Source organism: Orcinus orca, chromosome 14 (genome assembly GCF_937001465.1).
Source record: "Orcinus orca chromosome 14, mOrcOrc1.1, whole genome shotgun sequence".
NCBI classification, from domain to species: domain Eukaryota; kingdom Metazoa; phylum Chordata; class Mammalia; order Artiodactyla; family Delphinidae; genus Orcinus; species Orcinus orca.
This window is the reverse complement of record NC_064572.1, coordinates 83,240,518-83,267,141: the sequence shown is the minus strand read 5'-3', so window position 1 is coordinate 83,267,141 and position 26,624 is coordinate 83,240,518. Positions and strand designations below refer to the sequence as shown.

The following is a 26,624-nucleotide window of genomic DNA, read 5'->3' as shown; positions in this document are numbered from 1 at the left end:
AGGTGATTCGGCTGAGCAGCCTCTTCAAACAAGATCGGTTCTTATATGAAAGGTGCCTTTTGGGAACTAAGGTTCAATTTTCTACTCAACTGATAGTCCTCTGGATAACTTGATATGCAACACATTCTTGAAATCCATAGGAATCTTTTAGTAAATTTTATTCTTGGATTTCCCCCGAAACCAGTCAGATTTAAAAAAAAAAAATCTGTATGGAGGTGAGTTTTCATGCCTTTTAAAAAACTGTATGATGTCCACTAAGAACAGCTAGAACGAGTAAACTAAGCAAGACGTTGCCGGGTGTTGAGACAGACATTACAACAATAGTACCACGATTAAATAAGTTTTTATTGTCACATTTAACTGCTTTGTCAGATATACATTGTAGGTTTCGGAATGGCATAAAAATAAAAATATTTTCCTGAATGTCAAAATCTGAACAGAGATGGTGATGGCACTTAAAAAAAAAATTAAATTCACACTGGTGCTGAAGCCGCTAGAAGGGAGCTGATAAACACTGGAACACATTTGCAGATACAGCGGTCTGCAACATTTCAAATCAAATGGCAGTGGTATAAGGCCAACAAAACTGGAGAGTAGGAAGATACAGACCCCATACAGTAGATATCTGAAGAGTGGCAGTTTTAGCATTTCATTTCCAGTCAGACTAGAGTAAACTTCTCTCCTACAAAATGAAACTGCTTTTCCAGAACCTGGAGCTTAAGCCTCTTTAACAACTTCCTTATTCTGACAGGTTTTAACTAGTCCAAAGGAAAGGCAGCTATAATCCATGGCATTAGCTTCACGGGCTAACCCCGCCATAAATGGGGGGAGGGGGTCTTGTCATTTCCAAACCAGGAGCCTATCATTCTCATGAATGTCTTTAGTGGTTTCACACATTCTGGGCCTAAGACTAGAAAACAAGCAGTAATTAAATAAAAATGTAAGTGCATCCCAACGGAAAGTCTCTACACATTCCACAGCTATCTTCCAAATGTCAACTCAAAAAAGTATGGTTATTCAGACTGAAAATGAATCTTTATTCAATAATCGAGATTCCCAAACAGTTTATTAAATGTCTTTCTTCCACAAATAAAACTAACACTAGGATTTATCAGAAGATCTAAACGAGTTATTTCCTTACGTACGAACTTGGCTAAATCCACTGTGTCTGGAATCTGTTCATCATAAAACTCAGGTCTGGAACATAACTCCTTTCTGTTTTACTGCTGTGTGTCCTTCATTTAAGACTCTAGAACAGAGACCATAAATGTGGCTAGTGCAACATAGCAGTCACTGTAATTCCCCCAAAGAAAAATAAGTAATTTATTTCATGTCATACTTATTTGGATGATTACTTACTGGTAATTAGTATTTCTACATTTTTTTTTAAAGGCAACCATTTTAAGTGACAATACATATCAGGCTAGTAGAAAAAAGTTGAAACAAAGCCCTCTCTTTTGATCTCACAAAGTCATGCAGACAGAAGAAGGTACACGTCTGATTTGTTCCAATCAGGCTTCTTGGAATTATCAAAATTTCTTTTCTGGCAGAGATGAATTTGGCTCATCATAGAAAGAAGGTTCTTTGAAGGCTGCTGCTAAACTAGTTTCCCTTTGAAAAAGTAAATTTCAAGGCATGATAGTGCAAGAGGTAAGGTTTTGATTTATAGAACATTTATAGACTAATTGTGCTTAGTCTCTAATTTCCAATTTATTTTAAAGAACAGAAACTACGTTGATAAGTTTCTCTTTGCCTATATTTACCAGTACATCCATGAATCGCACCAGAATTAGGACAATTTGATTATCTTAATGGTTCTGTCGTGAAACCTGCACACTGAGTCCGCAGGCGAGGACCCGTGGACGTGAGGCTCCTACAAGTTCTGTGCCCAAAAGCGCTTGTCCTGGGGAGTCCAGGGGTCTGAGAAAGAAGTTCTCTCCCAAGATTAAGTCCTCAAAAAAACTCTCTCAATGAGCAATTAACACCGCTAAGTGGAGAGTTTCCTTTGTTTAGTTAAATTGGGGAGGTCTGAGTGTTCCTGGAGCCCCCGTCGGGATGCGTCACGGGTCGAGAATCCCTCGAATGTGAGTATTCGCTATGAGAGGGCTCTGTAGGGTCAATCAAATTCTCATAATCACTGTCGTCTGATTCCTCAGCACTGTCTCCGGCTGCTCCTTGAGGAGGAGGAGGGTCTGCCCCACTTCCAGGATATTTCATTCCAGCACTGGTGGAGGCATAACTGGAGGAGCCCACGGCTTGAGGTCGAGGCATAAAGACGCTAGTTTCCATGCGAGAATGGCTCAGAGTACTTTCTTGATTATTTGGGTGAATATCAGAATAAGGGGGAGGAGGATCCGAGGCCTCTGCGTCTCCAAGTGCACTTCTGCCTTCAGCTGCAAACCCAGGATAGGGCATCCGAGGGCTGAACGCAGGGTCCAAACTTTCAGATGACATCTGTCTGCTTATCATTGCCTGTTGCAATCCTGGATGAAAAGAGGAAGAAAACTGTAACACTCTGTATTTTCACAGCTTTGCATTTCAATACGTTAAAGGTTCTACCTGATTGTTCTGGAAAATAGCAACAAAGAAGTGAAATTTATTATTACTATGAATTATTTTACATTTGCATAGTATTTCACAATTTACAAAAGATTTTTCTATACATTAAGTCATTTAAGCCTCCAAACAGCTCTCTGAAGTACTACTGTCATCACTAATGTTATTGTTTCCATTACACAGGCAAAGAACTGGAGCTCTGAAAGGTTAAGTGACTTCACTAAGAGAACAGCTAGAAGTGGGGCCCTGATACTCATAACACAGGTCTCTTAACTCCAGATCTGGTGCTGTTTCCCTCACCTGTTGCTTACTGTACTCAGAGACTGGGGGGACAGAGGATAAAATCAACAGTCCTCACCATCCTCGGCAGTCATCTGAACGTTAATTTTTCCTTAACAGGCCTCACGTCAAAAAAAATACTTCTTGACAACAACTTGTCACAATACTCTTAAACATCTCTTTCTCCTTAAAAGTTCAAAGCCCTGGGTTAGGTGCCCAGTTTTCTACATAATAGGCCATAATTTTACTGTATTTTTATGGTGGTAAAACAGAAACAGCCCTACATCTATGAGCCTATGGCCTTTAAATTGTTTTTAAGTACATTTAAAAAATATTATAAAAATGATCTGTACAAAATTTAGAAAAGAAAAACAAAAAAATCACCCACAATTCTATCACCCAGATAACACTGTTACAATTTTGGTGAAAATAGCACAAGATTTGGGGTTAAAAGACAGAAACTTTAGGTGTCAGACACCCCAACTTTTCTGAATTCTAGTTTTATTATCGAGCTTTGTGTGTGTATGTCTGTTTGTTTATTTATTTGTTTGTTTGCCACAGCATGTGGGATCTTAGTTCCCTCACCAGGGACCGAACCTGCACTCCCTGCAGTGGAAGCGCAAAGCCTTAACCACTGGACCGCCAGGAAAGTCCCTGTATACATGTATTTAAAATAGAGCTGAGAGGGCTTCCCTGGTGGCGCAGTGGTTGAGAGTCCGCCTGCCGATGCAGCAGACACGGGTTTGCTCCCCAGTCCGGGAAGATCCCACATGCCGCGGAGCGGCTGGGCCTGTGAGCCATGGCCGCTGAGCCTGCGCATCCGGAGCCTGTGCTCTGCAACAGGAGAGGCCACAACAGCGAGAGGCCTGCGTACCACAAAAAAAAAAAAAAAAAAAAAAGAGCTGAGATAATATGTTTATACTGTTTTATACCCTAGCATTTTCATATAAGATTATATATTATCTTATGTCATTAAAAATTCACTTCAATGGCTGTACAATATTCCATTATATAGATATACCAAAATGTATTCAACTATTCTACTGTTGTTTATTCAATTACTGTAACAGGTTGTTTCCAAGATTTTGTAATTATAAAGTTGTGATTAATGCTCTTGTGCAGAAATCCCTGTCTGCATTTCTGATTATTTCTAGAATAATGTAACAGTAGAAATGAATCAGACATCATTTACCTGGAAATATAAATTATATGTTAATTTGTTTACAAATATTCTTATTAAATTAGAAAAGGCTAGTTATACCCTTATCTCTTTTACACTTGATATTATTTGCCATACATTTTATAGATTTTACTTACAAATGTTAAATTTGGTGGCATTCATAGAAAAGAATGAAAAAATGCCATTTGCAGCAACATGGATTGGTCTAGAGATTATCATGCTAAGTGAAGTAAGTCAGACAAAGAAAGACAAATATCATGTTATCACTTATATGTGGAATATAAAAAAATGATACAAATGAACTTATTTACAAAACAGAAATAGACTCACAGTCATAGAAGGCAAACTTGTGGTTACCAAAGGGGAAAAGGGTGGGTGGGGGGATAAATTAGGAGCTTAGGATGAACAGATACACGTTACTATATACAAGATAGATAAACAACAAGGTCCTACTGTATAGCACAGTGAACTATGTTCAATGTCTTGTAATAAAACCTATAACGGAAAAGAATCTGAAAAAGAATATATACATATATATATAATATATATATATAATATATATATGTATAACTGAATCATTTTGCTGTATACCTGAAACTAACACTACATTATAAATCAACTATACTTCAATAAAAAAATAAATTAAAAAAATCTGGTGGCATTGTAGCAAATATGTTTGTTAGCATGCTGGAATTAATATGATAGATTCTTGGGCCTAATTCTCATTCAGCCAGCTGGTTCCTTAGTTTAATGGTATCCAGTCATCCACTGCTATCAAAAACCAGACATTTAAAGTCTTTGTTGAGACCCTGCCCATGAATCAAAGGTAAAGTTAAGAGAATTTTAGGTAGCTCTTTTATGAGGTTCCAATGAACACAGGACACAGTCCTTATGTGCAAGGCATGTCAGGGTTAACTTAGTAAGAAACATCACATCCACTGTACATAGATCATATCACTTCGCAGGATTTATTGTAACTTGCTTCAGCATTTCTACCTTTGGTCTTCTTTTTCTTCCAGTTTCAGAGACTTGAGAGGGACACCATGAAAAACCGTACTTCCCTTCTGGAAAAGTCTAAAGACAAGTGAATGCCCTCTTCCAAGCAGCCTAACTTGGAGCTTGATGAGTGTAGAAGAATGCATGTAATTTATTATGTAATTTGATGTTTAAAACCAGACACTTCCCTGATTCTGAATGGTAAAATTAATAGGAGGCTCACTTCTTTCTTGTTCCTTTTCATTCTTCCTCTGAGTGATTTGTCTTCTTAATTTGTTCACTTCTGCCTGACAAGATTCAACAATTCGCTCACTTTTTTCTACATCTGCACACACTGCCTGAGGGAAAAATGACAACAAGAACAATTAGTTTCAAATCCAAGCACAAGGCATTTCATAAAGACAGCATCGATTATAACCCTGGGAAGAGTCCAGACACTTTATCGAGTTAAAAAGCAGACACCTAAGGTAGAACAAAATCATGAAGGTTCCAGAGACCAATACTGTTGTTATCCACTGAACTGCTTTCTTAATTATGTTAAGATGATTATGCTATTTAGCTTATACATTCTTAAAGAAGAAGGGTAAGAAGGGAAAGAGTTCATCTTTTCCCTTTCTTACTCATCTTTATGGATATGAAAAGGGAATTTCCGATACCAGTCTGGCATACAAGGATGGACAAAAGACAGGAATGAGATACTTTCAACTCTTATTTATAATCAACAAACATCAGATGACACATAGATTTATTTAACAGAAACTACTTATAATTAGGGAAAGTTGAAAAAGAAAATAAGTTTCAAAGTCAAGATTTAATAAAAGGTAACTATTTGAGACCATATCAATGTAATGTAACCACTCCTATCAGGGCACTGGACGTGATACTGGTGTTTGCAGGGCAGGCCTTAATCAACAGTCAATGAAATGTATGACAGCCATTTTGAAGTCCATTAGACAGTGCTGATAGCCTGAAAAGAGCATGGTCATGAATTCAGGACACAAAGCTGTTTTTCACCACATGTTCCTTCCATAGCAGAAATACCAGAAACTGCCTGAAAGTGGGCTGGTCACCAGTGAGTGAGGCTGTATTAAGTTCCCTATGCTGCTATGGGTAACCGTGACCCGAATTTGGAGAACTGACACTGGAAACTGCCCGTTGCATGCGTTCTTCTTTGCCCCAGGCTGAACTCAGTCTGCCTTCCTCTTTTTCAGCAGCTGCCTTCATTCCTCTCTCTATGCCACGGGGCCTTCCTCCTCAAAGCTAGGCTTTCTCCAGACCCGGAACAGCTTCTTCAGCCTTACCACTCTCCTTGTCCTCAAAGGCTCTTTTGTTCTTAGGGTTTTAGAACAAATTACTCCTAAGAACACTTTGGGGATGATGAAAAGAACGTGGGAAAGTATTCTTAGCACCTAGCTCAGGATCTGGCTTGTAGGAGATGTTTCCATAAATATTTGCTGCATGACTGCCGAGGAATGAACAGGCTCCACTGCATCTTCCCACACAGTGGAGGCAGCTGCAGGCAGAGTGAGTGAACTAGAATTAGGAAGCAGAGCTGTCCTGAGTTACGGGTGCCTTTGGGTGAGTCTCAACTTACAGTACAAGTGATGGGACAGCTGTGTTCTTAGCAATACTTCTTTAAATTCGGAATACATTTCCCCAGGAAAAAAGCTGTCATTAAAGAGGTCATGAGTATTTAAAAGAGTGATATTAATTCTGTACTTCAGAGTTTCCACTGAAGGCACATAATGAGTGAGACCAGCTTTCATAGACTGACATGAGCAACTACTCCATACATCTTATATCACTTTGGGAGAGCACATTCTGATTTTTGGACCACAATTCATTTGTCAGTTGGGAGATTATTAAAACTTAAAGTAGAATTAAAAGATTTGGGCAATATAAATAAGATGAATATAGTAAATAAACCAGTTACCTGCACTTTCTCCTGAAGTGCATTATAAACCTGATAAATCGCCCTGATGTCTTTCATTACTCCATCCTTGTCAAAAAAGTCAGTACTAGAAGACAAACAGAAAAAAGATTCACCAAGTGATTAGAACTGCCGTGAACTAGAAGGCACTTTCCCATCACTTCTACCTCTATCTATAACGTAAATGCTACAAGTTCACAGTGACAATGTTTAAGCAATAATGCCCATACCCCTAGAATTACAGGAGAAACAAAAGAGAATCCATGTTACCGAGACAACTGAAAAATAATAGTGTTATTTTTTACTAGATCACTCTATATATTTTTCAGTGACCACAGTTAGCTCTCAGAACCTCAGAAATACACATACTCTATCCAAACTTTTTTATCAGTTGCAAAAAAAAATCGTGGTAAATGATTAAAAAAATAAATATTGATAAAAGTAAACTATCTTTTCAATAAGCATAAGATTTTGATATACAGTAGTGGTGGTCTAGAGAATTACCTTACATTTTTCAATGTTATATCAAACGATGTCACACTTCTCCATAAACATATTGGTTTTTTTTTTTTTTTTTTAAATATTTATTTATTTATTTATTTGGTTGCATCGGGTCTTTGTTGTGGCACCAGGGATCTTCGTTGTGGTACCAGGGATCTTCGTTGTGGCATGTGAGATCTTTCGTTGCGGACTCTTCATTGTAACGTGCGGGCTCCTTGTTGCGGTGTGCGGGCTTCTCTCTAGTTGTGGCGCGCGGGCTCCAGAGCACGTGGGCTCTGTAGTTTGCGGCACGCGGGCTCTCCAGTTGAGGCGTGCGAGCTCAGCAGTTGTGGCGCGCGGGCTTAGTTGCCCTGCGGCATGTGGAATCTTAGTTCCCCAACCAGGGATCGAACCCACGTTCCCTGCATTGGAAGGCGGATTCTTTACCACTGGACCTCCAGGGAAGTCCCCATAAACACATTGTTAACAAAAGAAAGGAAAAAACATTCATTTTACCTTTCGACTTACCCATGTTCTTTAATAACTTTGGCATAACTCTGAGAAGTATTTGGCACTGAAGACACTTTATACTCTTGCTGGCTAGTGTTGCCTAGATTGGGAATAGCAAGGGATAGCCTTTGATTATACCTGCAGGGAAGATTGAGAGAGATCATGTTGAAAGCACTGCTCTACTTGAAGAATGGGTCCTGCCAATAGGAGCCTGAGTCTCTGCACTGGGAACTAACTGAAGGTCTCACAGAGAACCTACTTCCACAGACAACCTAGGGTTAGTTGAATTAGCAATTTTTTCCCTTCCCTTAAAGTAGAAACTCAATTGTAAACTCCTCAAGGGCAGAGGTGACGTCTTATACATCTTTTGCCTCTCCGCAGCAACTGACAGAGTGCTGAGGAGGTTTTAAGTGCTCAAGAACCTGATTAATTAATGAAATCTTGCAAATGGCTATTTAACAATTAATAATTATTTTCACTGATATTGATCTAATTTATTCTACTACAAGTGAAATTCTGGAGGGAACCCTTTCTGTTGTTTACAGACAGACACCATGATCATATGATTTTTTTTTTTTTCTTGCTTTAGCAAGTTCACAATGCAGAACCCTCATTAACCAGTAGGTGGATCAATTTTACAATTTTGTCTTTGAAATCTGTGTTTTAAAATTACAGTCAGACTTACAGTGCAATAAAACTGTATTTCTACAAAATGGATTATGGAGAAGCAAATGATGATTTCTAGCTGTTTATTCCTATAAGAACTGATGCATAATTAATGTCTTGCTAACGCTTCTTGATTCAAAAACAATTTTAATTTATATAACTAACTGAAAGGAAAATACCTTCTCTAACCACAAAGAAAACTAGCTAAAGGAGAGTTATAAACACTTTACTTTAAAGATGCTATAAAATGCATATTTTCAAAGTCATAAATCTCAATTACTTGTATCAACATCTTTCCTATTTATGCGAGGCTGGTGGGAACGCTTTATTTACCTCCGATTTGGTCTAAAGAGAACGTATTCTAAAGCATGAGTGGAATTGTTGGCGGTGGAGATGAAGCTGAAGAGAAGGAAGACGAGGTCAGGCACCCCAAGGATGCGGGTGAGCTGCTTATGAATAACCTGCTCTCTGTACGACATCTGCTGCTGTGTGTTTCGCCGGAATCTGTACCACCCAATAACTTTCTGCAACAAAAACAGAAGAAAAAAAGTATTAAAAGCTGCATGAAATCTTACAAATTTAATTCTGAATGCATCCACACAAATGCTTGTACACAAATGTTCACAGCAGATTTATGCGCAATAGCTCAAAACTGAAAACAACCTAATTGTCCATCAGCAGGTCAACGGCTAAATAAACCGTGGTGTATCCACACACTGGAATCCTACTCAGTAAGAAAAAGGAACAAACTACCAACAAATACAACACAGATGAATTCCAAAATAATTATGCTGAGTGAAGAAGCCAGACCCAAAATAATAATAATAATAATAATAATAGCATATGCTATAGGATTCCATTTCATATAAAATTCTAGAAAATAAAAAGTTATCTATAGTGACATAAAGCAGATCAGTGGGTGACCTGGGAGGGGTGAAAAGAAGGGATCAGAAAAGGGCAGAGGAGACTTTTGCAGTGATAGGTATGTTCATCATCTTATTTTGATAATGGTTTCATGCATGTATACATATATCAAAACTTATCAAAGTATATGCTCTAAATATACAGTTTATTACATGTCAATTATACCTCAATACAACAATTTAAAAAGTTTAGCTTTGTCAGTTTTGACTACACTGTAACTTAAATTGGTAAGTGAATTAACCTTATAGGCTCTTTGGAAGAATATTCTTCATAATGTGATCTGCTGGACATCTGGGAGACACATGGCCTAAGAGACATCTGGCAGCTCCCTAAAATGCTCCTGGGCCCCACCCAAACCTGGAGAATCACAACCTCTAAGGGTAGACCCAGGAACCTGAATTTAAGATAAGTTCTTAAGTTTTTTCTTATGCATACTACAGTTTGAAAATCTCTTTTGTAGAGACAAGTTAATTCTTTATAAGAAGAATAATCTTCATAAGCTTCTTTTTGAAAAACAAACTCTTGGGTTTCCCTGGTGGCGCAGTGGTTGACGGTCGGCCTGCCGATGCAGGGGACATGGGTTCGTGCCCTGGTCCGGGAAGATCCCACATGCTGCGGAGCGGCTGGGCCCGTAAGCCATGGCCGCTGAGCTTGCGCGTCCGGAGCCTGTGCTCTGCAGCGGGAGAGGCCGCAACGGTGAGAGGCCCGCGTACCGCAAAAAAGAAAACCAAACTCTTTGAGTGAAAATCCTGTTTTGAGAAATCAAAGTAATTTAAAATTGTTAGTGTCATATTAAAACTAACAGTAAATTTAGATTATGTTTTGGCACTTTCACAAACGAAGGAAGTCAACCAACCTTTACTGAGCCCCTGTTCCAGACCTTCAGCTAGCTATGTTACAAATATTTTCACTAAGTATCACAACAACCCTGGGAGGTGAGTAAAGTTTTCTGCACTGAGTTCGTATCACATGCAAGGAACTACAGGCAGCAAAGAAACAGTTCCTGCCCTTAAGGAGTACTGCTGAAAATAAAGCATAATTCCAATTATATTAAAGCAATTAATTCTGATATTCTTTAAATATAAAGAAAACCCAAACACTTCTGACAGTGCAAGTCTTATAAAAGAGATGTTTTGTCCAAAGTCACAGAGCTAATGAGTGACAGCCAAGATCTGGAACCTCTTTGCCTGTCTTTTCCACTGTACTACACTAACTTTAAAATTCCACAGTATTCACACAATGTTGCTCATAAAAGAGTGAAAAGCAGTTTTCCTTAAAAAAAAAAAAAAAGTGGGTAACAAAAATTATCAACTGGCTAGAGCTACTAACGCCAAAGAGCATGGCACATTTCACTCTGAGTCTCGGCACTCTGTATTTAACGTAGGACTAGCTCCTCTGCAGGACTCGGGTGCATCTCACACACCCCTGCATTCCTGCAGAGGCCTAAGCAGTGCTCAGCACATGGATTCTTCTTATGAAATACTCGCTGACTAAAGAATCTTGCAAGTGGCTACTGGATGGGTACTAATGCTTTTCACCTATACTGACTGTAATTGTTTTATTCCATTTGTATTTTCAGAGAAGTGGGAAGCCTTATAAATTTATTTTGGATATCAACTTATTCATTTGATATTTGCTAAAAAGATAACCCCATTCATCCTGATCAATGAAAGATGACATGCCAAAATAATTCACATTGGCGACGTCTACAGTTCTACCTTTTAGAGCTAACAAGCTGGTTGCAATGCTGTTGAGAAATGAGGTCACTGATGTGGAAGAGAACACTATGTTTGGGCCATGATAAAAAATAATGAATATCTTTCACTAAAACCTTATCTCTGCTAAAGTTTCAGACAATATTTCACAAAGACTCTCCTCTCTACTCTCTGTGCTAGACATTCACTTACATCTTCTGGATCCAAAGCAATTATCTCCAATACTGGGCACACTTGTCATCTTTAAGTTCTGTTCTTTTTGGCCTTACGATGATATTAAGACAACAGTTATGTTTATCATTATCTATTTCAGAGCAGGTGCTTTCAAGAAGGCAGAAGTCCTCCTCTCACTTGCTTTTTTGGTCTGAGCCCAAAACCTGAGGCTGGTCGAAACTTTGCAAACACAATATGGATTCTGCCAGAGCAGTAACTGTGCACACCAACGCAACCTTGCTGCACCTATTGGGGGATTTTTCGTACCAAAAACATTAGCCTCTATCTTAAACCCAACCTTTTTTTTTTTTTTTTAATGTTTTAGCAATGTTGTGGAGTTTCTATATTTAGAGGCACACTTTTTTTAGTAAACATATTTCTATGTATTTTATACATTAATTGCTATTGTGACAAAAATCTTTATTAGCTTGTGTTTTCTAATGGGTAATTTCAGGACCCATTAGGGAACTTTTAAAATTATTATGTACTTATTTTATGTGAGTTCAACTTACTGAACTTGCATCCAATTCTTAGGATTTTTCTTTCTTTCATTTTTTTATTTGGCCTCCCTGCACAACTTGTGGGATTTTAGTTCCCCAACCAGGGACTGAACCCAGCTGGGCCTTCAGGGTCCTCGGCAGTGAGAGCACAGAGTCCCAACCACTGGATCACCAGGGAATTCCCAGGGTTTTTCAATTACACATTAGGTTTGAAGCCTGCCTAGCAAAGAGTCAGTTTTTGAAACAGTTCCATCAGCACTTTCTTGAAGAGCTGATATTAATTAAAAATATTTTTTGTATGTCAGATACTGTTTAAAGTACATATGTATTTTTAAGCCTAACTTTTAAATGTACCTTTGTAACTACTACTGTAACCCTTTTGAGGTGAAGATATAACTTTGTACCATTTCTGGAGGAAAAAAAAATCAAACTAGAGTCAACTCTAAAGATTTTCAGTCTAAACATTATGTATCATCTTTGTTTTAGGGCTAGAAATTTGGATTTTTGAAAAAAAATCCTTAAAGAGTTTATATTATGTGTAAGGTGCCATAGGAAATACAATGAACATAAAATATGGTCCCTGCCTTTAACAAATTCCATGGAAAATAAAACATAATTTCCAAGTAAATTGAAGCAACAAATTCCTGTCTTTAATTGCAAAAGAAAATATAAACATTAGTTTTAGCACAAATTCTACAAAATCAAAACTGAAGATCAGCTTTTTTCAGAATCTTGGCCCCAGGAAAAGCGAAGTTAACTCCGGTTAACAACCTATGATTGGTCTTCTGTGTCTCAAAACAGCAAATCCAATTTTACTTATTTATTTATTTGTTTGTTTATTTGTTTTTATTTTTAAAAATACAACATGATTATATTTTAATACACAACCAAAATACAAAACAGCATACTAAATTAGCAAATCCAATTTTAAAATCCCCAAATTAATTTGGAAATGTGTCCCTATTTGCTACTGAAAAAACTACATGGTAGAGCTCCTTTCTTTATTTATTTTCAATGTAAAATACAATTTAAAAAATCTTATCACATAAAGTCTCCCTTCCTCAGCAGCATCTCTGCTCCCTTTCTCAAAGTAACTACTTTTAGGTTTGGTTGGCTTCCTTCCAGATCTTTTTCTGTACATTTAAACATTCAAACTTTTGTTTTTATAAAAAACAGGCTCAAATTATTTCATTTAACTTCGAGATCTTTCTATGTCATTCATGAGAACCTCCCTCATTCTTTTTAATGGCTGCTTCATATCCCATAGCATGGAGGTACCAACATAATTTACTTAACCATTCCTCCTGGTGGACACTTAGATTGCTTTCAAAATTCTCACTATTAAACAAAGATACAACAAACATCTTCATATGCTGGATTAAAAGGCCAAACTGCTGCATTTAAACCTTGGCGCCAACATTTCCTGCTCGCAACCTTAAGTAAGTTATTTATCTTTAGTTGTCTCAACTATAAAATGGGGGTGATGATAACAGCCTCACAGCGCTGTTACAAGGATTAAATGTGTCAGTACCTGGAAAGTGCTTAGAATACTGCCTGGCACAGAGTTAAAGTGTTCAATAACGCCAGCTTCTCATACCTTTGTGCCTAGATGCTTTTGTTTACTTGGGCCAGATTCCTAGAGGTGGAACTCCATATTTAAAATTCTGTTATTGCGAAACTCTCCCCCTAAATGTCTATATCAACTTACATTCCCACCAACTACAGCTTCCCCATTTCCTACCATCTTGCCAACACTGGATATTAGCAATCCTTTTATACTTCTGCCAATTGGATGGACAAAAACCCAGCATTACGTGCTTCAATTTGCATTTCCTAATTGAGAATGAACATCTTTCCATTTACTTCTTGGACATTTGTGGATTTCTTTTTTCTTTTGTGAATTTCCTGTTTATATTCTTTATTCATTTTTTTCAGTTTAAATTTTTTTCATCTATTAAAAAAATTTCCTGGTAATTTAATATAAAGTGAGTGCTCTAGGCAACTGTGCTTCAATAGGAATTTTCAGGGAATAAATTTTAGTTTTAGAAAGTATAATAAAGCTTCATTATCTAAAATACGAAAATAAATGGAATGAGGAAGTAAGGTGGTGGCTGGGGGATGAATATGGACTGCTAAGAGATCCCAGAATGTATGCTTCAGGCAAGTCACTGAAAATGGGGGAGCTGGACCGTGATGCCTGTGGCTGCTCTAACCCACTTTCCCACTTGGGCAGGGGACTGTGTTAGACTCTCTGCTAATACCGAGCACTTCCTGAGTTTGTTATCACCCTCAAAACCACTGCCCTTTTTTCAGACCTATCCCTCACACTTCCCATTTTTCCTGTGATCTTACCTGCTTTCCTTTCTGCCTGTACATCCGACAGTGGTACTGAGAGAGTCCATACATTGGAAAGGCTGTTGATCTACTCTTACTGTTCTTTCTTTTTTTTTTTAAATTTATTTATTTTTTATTTTAGGCTGTGTTGGGTCTTCGCTGCTGGGAGTGGGCTCTCTCTAGTTGCGGCGAGCAGGGGCCACTCCTCATTGCGGTGCGCGGGCCTCTCACTGCCGTGGCCTCTCTTGCTGCGGAGCACGGGCTCCAGGCACGTGGGCCTCAGCAGTTGTGGATAGCGGGCCCCAGAGTGCAGGCTCAGTAGTTGTGGCGCACGGGCTTAGTTGCTCCGCGGCATGTGGGATCCTCCTGGACCAGGGCTCGAACCCATGTCCCCTGCATTGGCAGGCAGACTCTTAACCACTGCACCACCACGGAAGCCCTGCACTGTTATTTCTGACGCCCTTCTTCAGACATCTTAGGAATCCCACACTGATTATTTTTATGCACAGGTAATCTTTTTAAAGCTTTTTTTTTTTTTAAATAATACATGCTTCTAAACAAAGGCATTTTGTTTTCTGTTTGATAAGTTGAAAGCTTTCATTGGTACTTTTTTCCCTCAAGTGATGGTTTAGTGACCAATCTATTTTCTGGAATTAATATACCAAGGTAAAAAAGTAAACCTCATACATGGTACAGTAAATTATAAATGAGACCATCAGACAGTGCTGCAGCAATAAAGCTTTGATTCATTTTCAATTTTGTTCAGACTTGCTTACCATGTATACATATTCAGAACATCATATGCATATGCTGACAGAAATGATAAACACATGACCTTTTAGAAAAACATCTATGTTCACTGTTAATTGAACTTGAAGGAGTAACATATCTAAAGATGTTTGACTGCAATTTGTATTGTTAAAAAATATTTTCCCTCATTATAAAATTAATGTATGTGTATTAAATGTTGGCAAAATTATTTTTTAAATTACATAATGGGAAGATAGAACCACCCAGAATCAACTCAACTATTGTCAACTTTCTAGATTATAGTTCATGTTCTTTTTTTTCTTCTGACTTTTGCATAATGGAATCACTCTAAATATCCAAATTTTGTTCTATTGATACACTGTAAACATCGTGTCACATTTGCAATTTACCTTTAAAATCTACTCAACAGAATTCTTATATATTAACATCAAATCTCATTGTTTCATTTTACATTCATTTCTGGTTTTAAGTTTGGGTGATAAGGATTGATTTCCAAATCAGACTGGGTGACAAACAGAACATACCTTTCTCCGATCTTTAAGAATCCTGTCCAAGCTCTCTTCATTAACTTTGCTTGCATAGTCATAAAAACTGGGTTTTTTTAAGAGAAAAAATATTTTATTAAAATCACATAGTATTTTGACATGAATATGCTTAGTAACATGTATCTATGGGTCATCTAACCCTAAAAGTTGGTAATAAAGATACAATTGCTTGTCTGCAATAGGTATATAAAGAGAAAACAATCTAAATGCTTTACTGATATATCTTTTGCATCAAAGACTACTCAAAAGACTGCTACATTCAAAGGGTATTACTTCCATAAGTGGGAGGAGCTGATAGCAAGTAATTATAAAATATGTGGTTTCAAATGGCTGTGACATCTTTTTCTTGTTTCTAAGTATCAATTACCTATGGGAAAAAAAAGAACACAGCAGCTCATTTTCTGAGAAATGAAGAAAGGAAATGAGTATTTGCTGAATCCTTAATAAGACACTCAGCTGCATGCTTCCTTGTGTTAATTCATTTCATCCTTGCCTCAATGCTGGGAGATAAGTACTAGTTCAGCCCAACAAGTCAACATGTTTTTTGTTTTTTAAAAATAATTAATTAATTAATTAATTATTTTTGGCTGCGTTGGGTCTTCGTTGCTGTGCGTGGGCTTTCTCTAGTTGTGGCGAACGGGGGCTACTCTTTGTTGTGGTGTGTGGGCTTCTCACTGCGGTGCCTTCTCTTGTTTTGGAGCACAGGCTCTAGGCACACAGGCTTCAGTAGTTGTGGCACGCGGGCTCAGTAGTTGTGGCTCGCGGGCTCTAGAGCACAGGCTCAGTAGTTGTGGAACATAGTCTTAGTTGCTCTGCGGCATGTGGGATCTTCAAGGACCAGGGATCGAACCCGTGTCCCCTGCACTGGCAAGCAGATTCTTAACCACTGCGCCACTAGGGAAGTCCCAGTCAACATGTTTTATTCCCATTTTTCTAGATAAAGATAATGAGGTTAAATGACTTGCCCCAAATCACAGAACTGGTAGATGGAAGAGTTGGGATTTGAAGCGAGGTCTGACCAGCTTCAAACTGAATGCACTCACCCTTAAACGAGACCAATCTGACCTGAATCCCATGATGAGCAGTCCAGGCATAATGATATGTGGGCTTTTCTACCCCTGGTCATGGTTTTAGGCATGCCACCCTCCTCCCCTCCTCCTACCACCATAAGCCCAGGCCTATAAGGCAGGAAGGAGTTCAAGTTACAGTAAAAACACTGAACTGTGAGTCAGGAGATACCAGCTCCAGCTCCATTCTGCTTCTCACTGTATGATCTTGGGCAAGTCACTTTAACCTACCTGGCCACCATTTCCTTTTTGCAAAATAAAGATTTTGGAGTAGACAGATGATTTCTAAGATTTCTATCAGTTCTAAGAATTATGAGTCTATGATTTAAATTATGAGTCTATGTTCTGGTACTACTTTGCTGACAGTGGTTTAAGGAAATCCTCAGAAGGGCAGGGCAGGGCACACCTAGCAAAGCTTTAGATGGTCAGGGCCAAACAGGACCCATTCTGACCCAGACAGAGGCTGTGTGTGGACCAGGGCCTGAATCATTTCATTTGCTCTGAGATTCTTTTCAAATGAACTGCTGGTTCCGTGTCTTGCTTCCTGCTCCTCTTTCAGTTATGTGTAAATCTAAGAGATGAGGTTCTCAGCTACTTTGAGGCTTAGTTCACAGGTAACAATCCTCTGAAATAATGGGCAAGTGTGCGCGTGAGGGGTGGGGGTAAGGTGGGTGGTGAACATGGTGCAAGTCCCCATGGGTTCTTGGGTGCAAGGGGGCTGGGTGTTTGGGTCAGCTGAGAATGGGAGCGGGGTCAGGGTGAAAGCTGCAGGGAACACACAGCAGGAACAGCCAGGCACAAAGGGTGGGCAGGTGTTAAAGAAGGAAGTGCTGACCAAGAACGCCGAATCCGGCTAGTATGAGCAGCAATGCAAGGAAAGTATTGGCCTGGCTCTTGGGAAAGTAGAAGAATAGGGCCTCAGGGAGCTTTACGAAACACAGAGTGGAGCTCATCATACCTGCCATCAGGCGGAAGGGTTTGGGGCTGAGAAAGCAGACAGAGGCCTGGACTGCGGTTTGGGGAACAGAAGTCCAGTGTCTGGGAGATGCTGGCCACTTTCTCCCTCACCTTGGCCTCCGTCAGTCTCTCTGTCCTTTGCTTTCTCCCTCTGAACATCTCTCCTCCTGTCTTTTTCTCTTTCTGTCCTTTAGTTGGTAATAATATTCAACTGGTGTATATTAAACACAAAAAAGTAGGTTTTATGTTCCCTTTCCTTACATTTTAAAGTTGAACACTGAACACTTTTTATCCCTCTTAACAACACCAATTATTTTATCTATATGCGATCCTTGGTTAACTTCCTTCTCTATGGATGAAGAGCCCTTGCTAGAGCGGCTGGCATAAAGGCTTCCATTCTAAACCACTGAGGCCAAGATTTATACTGTCTCCCTTCTCCTCTTCCTAACTTAACACAGTGCCACACACACATCTGGCACTCAAAAAATAAGTGAATTTGGATGCCCTCAGTTATAACTTTACAGCCATAATCACATACAGGTCTAAATTCACTAGTTTTCAATCAGTTAATCTTTTACTAAGGACAAAAAGCTACAAAGAAGGATGTGGCTTACCTAAAAAGTTTTGAACAAGGCTGATGGTTGTGGATTTCTGTAATTAGAAAGAGGAAATACATCTCAGTTAATCATGTAAGATACAGACAACTATAAAACATTTCAGGATTTAAAAAAAATTTTTAACCAAAATCTCAGACAATAAAAAGACAGTTTTCCTCTCCCGAACAGTGTGTACACTAGTGAGGGCAGTATGTCTTTTTAACACTGAAACCCAGGCACACATTCTCAGGACAAAGTAGACTGGTGAATGAAAGTTCTGGGTCCATTTGTCCAGGTATGATGAGCACACATCTGAAAGCTTTTATTCAGGAACAGGCAGCTATTGTGTGCCCTCATTCAATCTTACCAATTTAAACAAAGCCTAAGAGGAAAAAGGAATCAATGCCTGGAAGCATTTGATCAAGGTGGGTAAGAGCTGTGAGGACAGCTTGGGGAAAGGAAGGCCTTACCACCCTACTATCAGTAACCTACTAACAACGCAGGACAACTGGGCCAGGTGTTTTGAAGGGGAAGGGCGGAAACTCTGAAAGTATATTAACCCTTTCAAAGATTTTCAGTACCAAGGGAAACAGTCATTTATAAGGCAGATCCAAACGGCTTCCTAAAAGATTGCGGCGATTAATCATAGAGAACAATTTCTTCAAGCTCATCAGGGGGCTTAGGGTCTGGGTTGCTTTATAAGACCATGGGACTAATTAACCACTCAATTCTATTAACAACATGCTCCTGGACAGGGAATCATCACCTGCTGCTTATAAAGCCACAGCCACAGAGTTCCAGTCTGCAATTTTAACTCAATTAATATGAAACCACAACCTTGAAGGACACCAGGCTATGCCCATTAGCTTCTGTACTGATGTGAGTGCTGCCAAAACACAGACAGAGATGCCAGTACTTCCACAGGAATGAAAAGCTCATTTGCCTAGTATAACTGTCGACATAGTGATGCAAATAAGAAAACCTCATCTAGAAATATTTCCTTCTTTTATCACCAAAAATGACACGGTATACCACCAGAAGTTATTTCAGAGATACTGTTAGTAATTAGAATATGGAATGTCTGTAGTAAAAATGTCAACTAGAGTTCAGGGAAAAGAAAAAAAAAAAAAAAACTCTTCTACCTTAAAGGAAAGAATATTTTGTTCAAGAAAATCCCTGGAGTAAATTCTGAACTCTGAATATACAGTCCTGTCATCAATCCACCCCAGCAGACTTCTCTCATGATTTGCAACGTGGATTAGAAGCATGTTGAAGATATGCTCTAGACATCATGTGGTATTTTCTAAAGGAAGTTAAGGCTTTCTCTTACAAGATTTTGCAATACCTAACTAAGCACTCCATGGAGAAAACAAGGGGATGCTCTCAAACACAATAAGGTGCAGATTGGAATGAAGCTGGCGGGCACAATAGCTGATAGATAGACTTCTGGAAGCAGGGGGAGGCAGGGCAGGCTTGCCTCGGATTCTAGAGTCTCTGAAGCCTCCAGAGCTCATCCATGCGGTGGACCCCTCTTCACGTACGCATGGCGTCTCTGCCCGCATTTCTGTAAAAATCCCCACTGGGACGTACTGCTGTGCTTGCCTAGCTTCCTGTCTCTGCTTCTCCTGCTGGTGGGTAAGCTGAACAGCTCCTGTCCTTCCCCCTTCCGTTCTTTCCAGTAACTGCTGCTGCATCACCTTATTAACTAAGGGAGCTCCCTGTTGCTGTCTCCTGACCGCTCCCAGCACTAAGAGCGGACGACTCCGCTTCAAGTGAGTGAGCACAGCTTTAAAAATGAATATGTATTCAAAACAAGTGTTCAAAATGTGATATTCCATATAAAGTCCTCCTTATTGTGTAGAGTCAAGGAAAGGTGTCTGTGTGTGGATTCAGACATTTTCAACAAATAAGAAATTTGGTCAATTTATTTTATTTAAAATATCTTATTCTGGTGGTTAAACTGTGCCAGAAAATTTCTTCACACTAGTGGTATGGAATACTTCTCATGGCACATTACCTAATGTTTTGCCTTTCAATCCAGGTTTTCCAGAGTCTTTGGTTTACATTTTCTAATATGTATTTATTTTTAAAAGAAAAATATTACAATGATAATAATACATTTAAGATAATACTAGCAAATACTCTGTTCATGAGATCCGTGACTATTTCAAACAACGAATTGAATGTAGCTAATAAATTAAACATTATACAGCAAAAGAAGGTTGTCATGGCACTGTATTAACTGGGACTCTCTGTTGGTTCTTCTCCATATCTACAGTACCATGGAAACTGGTATTTACTGCAAGAACCGGAAGGTGTATGAATCAAAGATACAGTACACTACGCTGGAGAATTTTAGTTACTTTCCCATTCTATTTCTTTAAAGATAAATAAACAGCCAGAACATTCATCAGAAATGCTACTTTTGTGGTCACGCCAGGCAAGAGAGCTCTTTCTTGCACGGTTTTCTGTCAGGTCTATCTGGCAAACCTGCATATAACACATTAGTTTTGAAAACCCAAGCACAAACAATGAATAATTGCACAGATGGCCAATGAAACCAAGTTCTCTATTTTAGGATTTTAAAGAGTTAAGCAAAACAAAACACAAAAATAAACCGTCAGTGAAAGAACAGCCATGCAGCAGTATATCAGGTATTTTTTCAGCAAGTCAGTATATTGTGGGGAGGGGGCTTGTCTGGCTCTTGAGGAAACAGCTGTCTCGTTTCCCTCCAATCCCAACCACCTCAGTCCTCACCCCGCCTCCCAGCCCAGGTACTAGACGGCTAGGAGAACAGGCTGAAGTTGATGATTTGGTCTCAACATAACCTAACCTCCCAGCAGTACTTCAAACCACAAACCACTCACCTTCACACAGGCTGTATTTTAGTCACACAGAAACAGGCCAGGCTCTCTGTAAGTTTCATGCACTCCCTGCACTGGGATCCCCTGAATGTACCCTAAGTTTACCTCCCGTATGGTGTCTTTACTGATTTAACCCACTAGCAGTGGGTTTTTTTTTTTCCCCCAACTCATGAGATTTTCTTTGTTCCTTCCTGACAGCACTCGTCCTGCACCCTCTGGTATTTCTGTACGCTCGTCTTATCCTCCCCACAGCCCTGGAAGGCAGGGATGCATTGGACATTTCTCTCATTGCCCAGCACAATGCCTCTCGCAGGGACGTTCTTCAATAATTGTTGGCTGCATAAATGAATAAAATGACCCCCGCTCTGCTTTGAGTATCAGGATATGGTTTTAGGTGAAGTGCTCGAGGTGCCGCTGAAAGGACTACGATCCTTCTTTATCAAAAGGAGACTGCTCCAAAGAGGGCGGGTGACCTACAAATGCTCCTTCGTTTGCCCCAGCAATCGCCCCCAAATCGACTGTTTGGCTTACTCCTCAGAGGCTGTGTAGGTTTAACAAATATCTCCTGTAAACAAGTGTAAACATCTTTGCCGGATCCCTCCAGGAAGGACCAGCACGACACGTGCTTTCATTATAGTGTGAGGTGATGCCCACAATGGGCAGAGCCCGAGGTGCAAACTCGAGGATCACTGTGGTTGTGAAGAGACTATCACGTGTAATTCCACACAGCCATTCATAGGTCAGACCAGTCAGTGGGTGAGGGATGGCTTCACAGGATACCTGAACTTATAGCTACACACTGTGAGTTTACACTGACTTATAAAAACATTTCACATCACTTACTAGTGCAAATAATTGGCATTGTGACTTCAGTGCTTTTCTATGTACTCTTTTAATATACCATTAGGTTAAAATCAGTTAAAGGGCCAAAGAACAAAACAAGCAGCATATATACAAGAAGAGTATTTCTAAGGTCCGTGATAAACTCACTCACCAATGACTTGCAGAAGTTCTGTGCTGCTGATTTGGGAGTCGCTGATGCTAAAGGTTTCCTCTTGTCTTACCTCTCCCAGCAAAAATCCTTCCTGAAAGCAATGGAAGAAAATAGCTGCAGCTAAAAATCAAAGGGATTTTTACTGGAATTAAGAGGAATCGAGGACATTGTTATTTTTTATAATAACTTTAACAATAATCCAAATAAGTCTGCCATGTAAACTACTAATCCACAAACCAACAAGTAAGACTAAAGCAATTTGAGATTTGGCTATTAACTGGATTGTTCGAAAAAAGGATTTCCTGACAAGATGAAATATTATTTTAATCCCTTCCCCTAAAACCCTGGTTTTTTTGAAGTGAAAATAAGGAGAGTGAATTCATCACCTAAATCCTACTAAGTGTAAGAACCAATGTTAAACAAGCTCAGGAAGCAGAAATATTCCAAGGTTGTTTTCTTGAAACAGCATGTAATTTATTCCATTGTTTTAAAAACATTGCTAATGGGGGCTTCCCTGGTGGCGCAGTGGTTAAGAATCCGCCTGCCCATGCAGAGGACACGGGTTCGAGCCCTGGTCCGGGAGGATCCCACATGCCGCGGAGCAACGAAGCCCGTACGCCACAACTACTGAAGCCTGTGCACCTAGAGCCCGTGCTCCGCGACAAGAGAAGCCACCGCAATGAGAAGCCCGCGCACCGCAATGAAGAGTAGCCCCGCTCACCGCAACTAGAGAAAGCCCACGTGCAGCAACGAAGACCCAACGCAGCCAAAAATAAATTAAAAAAAAAACACACAAAAAAACATTGCTAATGATAAAAGTATAAAGAAGTTGACACAATGCACAACCTAACCGCTCCTGTACGGGCTGGCATGGGAAATGAGCATTCCAGCAAATAAATTTAACATTACATGAAAGTTTTTCTTTAATAAATGCTGAGGTAAATTTATTTACACCTTTGGAGAACATATACCGCCATCATCAATTCTGGATTACTCAGCATATAACCTACTGTTTTTGAGCACTTGCTGTAGTGTTCAGCACAAGCACAGCTGGAGAACATAAACTCTAAATGTCAAAATAACTTCCCTGTCGGTGGTGCACTAATAGGCTGTCCCAGACTCCCCCTCCCCAGTCATCCACATGGCTTGCTCCTTCCCTCCATTCCACTCTTCACTCAAATAGCGCCTCATCCAAGAGGCCTTCCCTGGCTAGTGGAACAGAATCAGAGTCTGCCAGACACTGTTCCCTTTACCCTGCATCCTTTTTCTTCTTAGTCTCCTCACTATCTGCCATATTTCATATTTATATGTATTAACAAATGCCTGCTCCTACTAAAATATAAGCTCCACGAGAGCAGGGACTCTGTGCTTGTTCACTATGTATCTCAACACCACGTACAGTGCCCAGCACACAGGAGGTGCTCAATAAATGCTGCTTGAATACATTTGATGAAACAATGTCCTTTCCATTCTAGGTTGACCCTTCTAATCAATTAAAGAAGCTTCCTAGTTTAAAAACATTCCCAGGGGACTTCCCTCGTGGTCCAGTGGTTGAGAATACACCTTCCAATGTAGGGGACACGGGTTTGATCCCTGGTCAGGGAACTAAGATCCTGCATGCCGCGGGGCAACAAAGCCCGCGTGCTGCAACTACTGAGCCCGTGCACCACAACGAGAGAGCCCACGCTGCAACTACAGAGCCCACAAGGTCTGGAGACCATGTGCCACAACTAGAGAGAGGAAACCCGCATGCCACAACTAGAGAGACGCCTGCGCGCCGCAACAAAAAGTCCCGAGTGCTGCAACTAAGACCCAACGCAGCCAAAAATAAATAAATAAATACTAAAAAAAAAAAAAATCCCAGTTGGAATCTGTGGGGGTGAGGAGGGAGAAACAGATGTTTTTCAGCATAGCTTTTGTATTGGATAAGGTAAGTGGAGTGTCCTAAAATCCCAAATCATCATGTACAGGGCATGTCTCAAACTTTAGTAATATACACACCCCTCTTTCAAAAAAAAACCTCTCTCAGAGCTAGAGTCCATGACTACTAATCTGGAAAACATAGACTAAAGAAGCTTGTTTTATCCTATGAAAGTCTTTCAGTTATGAGTTCTTATTACAAAAAACAAGCTTTGTCTTTGTAACAAGTTAAAAACTTTCTTCTTTAATCAAAGTGGAAAATACAATTTAAAATTCCTACACAACTTTAGACTTTAAGAACGTATCTACAGATTCCTAGCAAATAAAAATGCAGGACATGCAGTTAAGTTTGAATTTCAGATAAACAATGGATAATTTTTATGTAATAAATGCGATATACTAAAATATTACTTACTATTTATCTGAAATTCAGATTTAACTGGGTGCCCTATATTTTATCTGGCAATCCTACCACAGGCCTCCGTTTGAAAAAGTCAACAGTGACATCAAGACATTCTAAAGACGAGTATAACATGAATGCCTATTTATCTACTGGTCTGGATTATCTGAGCCACTGTTACCTTATAACAGTAGGCAAATTATACTGTGTGGGCTAAACCCAGCCTAACGCCTGCTACTGTATGGCTTACAAGCTTAGAATAAGTTTCTACACTTTTAAATTGTTGAAAAAAAATAGAAAATAGGAATATTTCATGACATGTAAAAATTATATGAAATTCAGATCTCAGTGTACATAAGTAAAGTTTTATTGGAAACAGTCATCCTAATTTACTTATTGTCTATGGCTCCTTTCTCCCTACAACAGCAGAGCTGAGTAGTTGCTACAGAGACCACATGGCTCATGAAGCCTAAAATATTTACTGTCTGGCCCTTTACAGAAAAAGTCTGTTAACTCCAACTCTATTGAAATGAGTGGTTTTAAACTAATTTCTTGCCAGGGCAAAACAAGAACATACTACAAAAACAAATTCTTGGTTCTTCAACTTTAAAATATATGAAATTGAAATTACTTTAAAGTATTCCACTTACATAATTGTGGCAAGGTTAATATAAGCAGGTATCCTCGTATAAGACACAAGTTGCAAACTATTGTCACTGGTGAAAATTTCCGTGAAGTCTAGCACCATGCCTGGCATAGCACAGATATTAAAGAGATAGCTCTTGAAATAAATTAATAACAATCTAAGTAACACGGCCGTCTCATTGCAGTTTGTAAAGAAACTATCCACTTTTCAACAGGTTGCTTATTCTTACAGTAATTTTGCCTTATACATAAACTGTGATATTACTAGGCACTCCAAGGTCTAGAGAGGTTAAGAAGCATTATTGTGAACCATATTTAATACTTCCACAGGACACTAGAAGTGCCACAAACTACCTTTACATGGAACTGCATTACATTATTAAATATCTGTCTGCAATATCAAAGGTGTTAGTGTCCAGAGACAGGAGCTGCCTCTGGAGAAACCCGTGTTGTGTATACTCCTATCCTTAATCCCTACTATCAAACTGAAGCGAGGAACGGCACAATAATTTAATGCCATTCAATTTAATGGAACCACCTCTACATGAAATCAGTTTTTATTAATGGAAGCAAGGAGTGCAGAAGTGAAACCAAGTCCAGTTCCTTCTTCTGCAGTGTATCATTTTGCTTTGTGATGACTACACAACCACAACAGTCCCCCCACTACGTTTATTTAATGAACTTCAATAATTCACTATTAAAATCACTTAAAACAATCCCTCAATTTGGTGGGCAAGTACTTAAAGATAAAAATTATCTAGTTTCATAAAGAATTTCCATCCAGAGGCCAGTGACATTAAAAATGCATTTCCGATCATTCATACGTAGGCCTGTCACTTCCCTATTTCACTGCGACTAGTTCCGTGGTCTTAGAACCTTCGCCAAGGAACTGAACATGCAACTTCAAGGCAAAGAGACCCTACACCTAACACTCCTGGTTACATCTCCATTTTCCATCGAGGAGAAGAAAACACACGATCGTATCTAACAAGTACGAATAGTGACAGCCACGGTTTCCCTCGTCGCAGCCCACAACAACCTGTCAGACCAGCGGGCGCGGCTGGGTGTCTGCGCTCCTAGACTAAAGCCGGGTCTCTCGGCTCCTTCCCGACCCCAGACTCCCCTCGCAAGTCTAGAAGCCTGACTCTCAGGGAGGGGCAGGCGCTCGGTTTCCACTAAGCGACTCCTGACACTGTCGGTGGCCGGCCGGGAAAGCTCTGCCAAACGGGAGACTGCCGTCCCGGGACGGCCAGGCGGCGGAAGGCACCGAGCGAGGGGGCCCATCTCGGGGGCGAAGGGCCCCGGGCAGCAGGAGTTCGCTGGCGGCGGGAGCCTCCCGGGTCATCAGTTAATCGGGCCAGCCCGGGGGGGCGAGCCGCAAGTGATCGCAGCTTGGCCGCAGGCGTCGGCCTGAGACCGAGGCTGGAGGCCCCAGCAGCCGCGGCGGGGGGCCCAGCACCTACGTGGTCGGCGTTGCTGTTGGCGCTGTGGAAACACACAGCGCTGAAGGTGTAGCCCGAAATGGAAGCCGCCATGATGGAAATCTCCAACTCCCCCATCATGCCCCGCGGAGGGCACAGAG

At 39.9% G+C, this 26,624-nt stretch overlaps 1 protein-coding gene across 2 annotated transcripts; it reads right to left on the bottom strand.

The window, feature by feature from the left end:
* Positions 1–327: 327 nt before the first annotated feature.
* Positions 328–26,624, bottom strand: ABRAXAS2 (abraxas 2, BRISC complex subunit). Of its 2 annotated transcripts, none has more exons than XM_004265730.3 (9): positions 26,506–26,624; positions 22,078–22,168; positions 18,238–18,274; positions 15,579–15,645; positions 8,931–9,121; positions 7,950–8,069; positions 6,945–7,029; positions 5,235–5,349; positions 328–2,483 (listed from the first exon to the last, which is right to left on the bottom strand). In XM_004265730.3, exons 1-9 carry the CDS (start codon positions 26,602–26,604, stop codon positions 2,014–2,016), a joined length of 1,275 nt encoding a protein of 424 aa, XP_004265778.1. In that variant the 5' UTR covers positions 26,605–26,624; the 3' UTR covers positions 328–2,013. The 2 variants fall into 2 exon arrangements, with proteins under 2 accessions (XP_004265778.1, XP_033276679.1); XM_033420788.2 differs by lacking the exon at positions 26,506–26,624 and adding an exon at positions 17,625–17,834.

Coding starts and splice junctions, on each gene's coding strand:
- ABRAXAS2 (XM_004265730.3), bottom strand. CDS start 26,604: ATGATGGGGGAGTTGGAGATTTCCATCATGGCGGCTTCCATTTCGGGC. Junction 5,350..6,944: donor CACTTCAGGAGAAAGTGCAG/GTAACTGGTTTA, acceptor TTTTTCCCTCAG/GCAGTGTGTGCAGATGTAGA. Junction 2,484..5,234: donor TGAAAAGGAACAAGAAAGAA/GTGAGCCTCCTA, acceptor CTTTTCATCCAG/GATTGCAACAGGCAATGATA.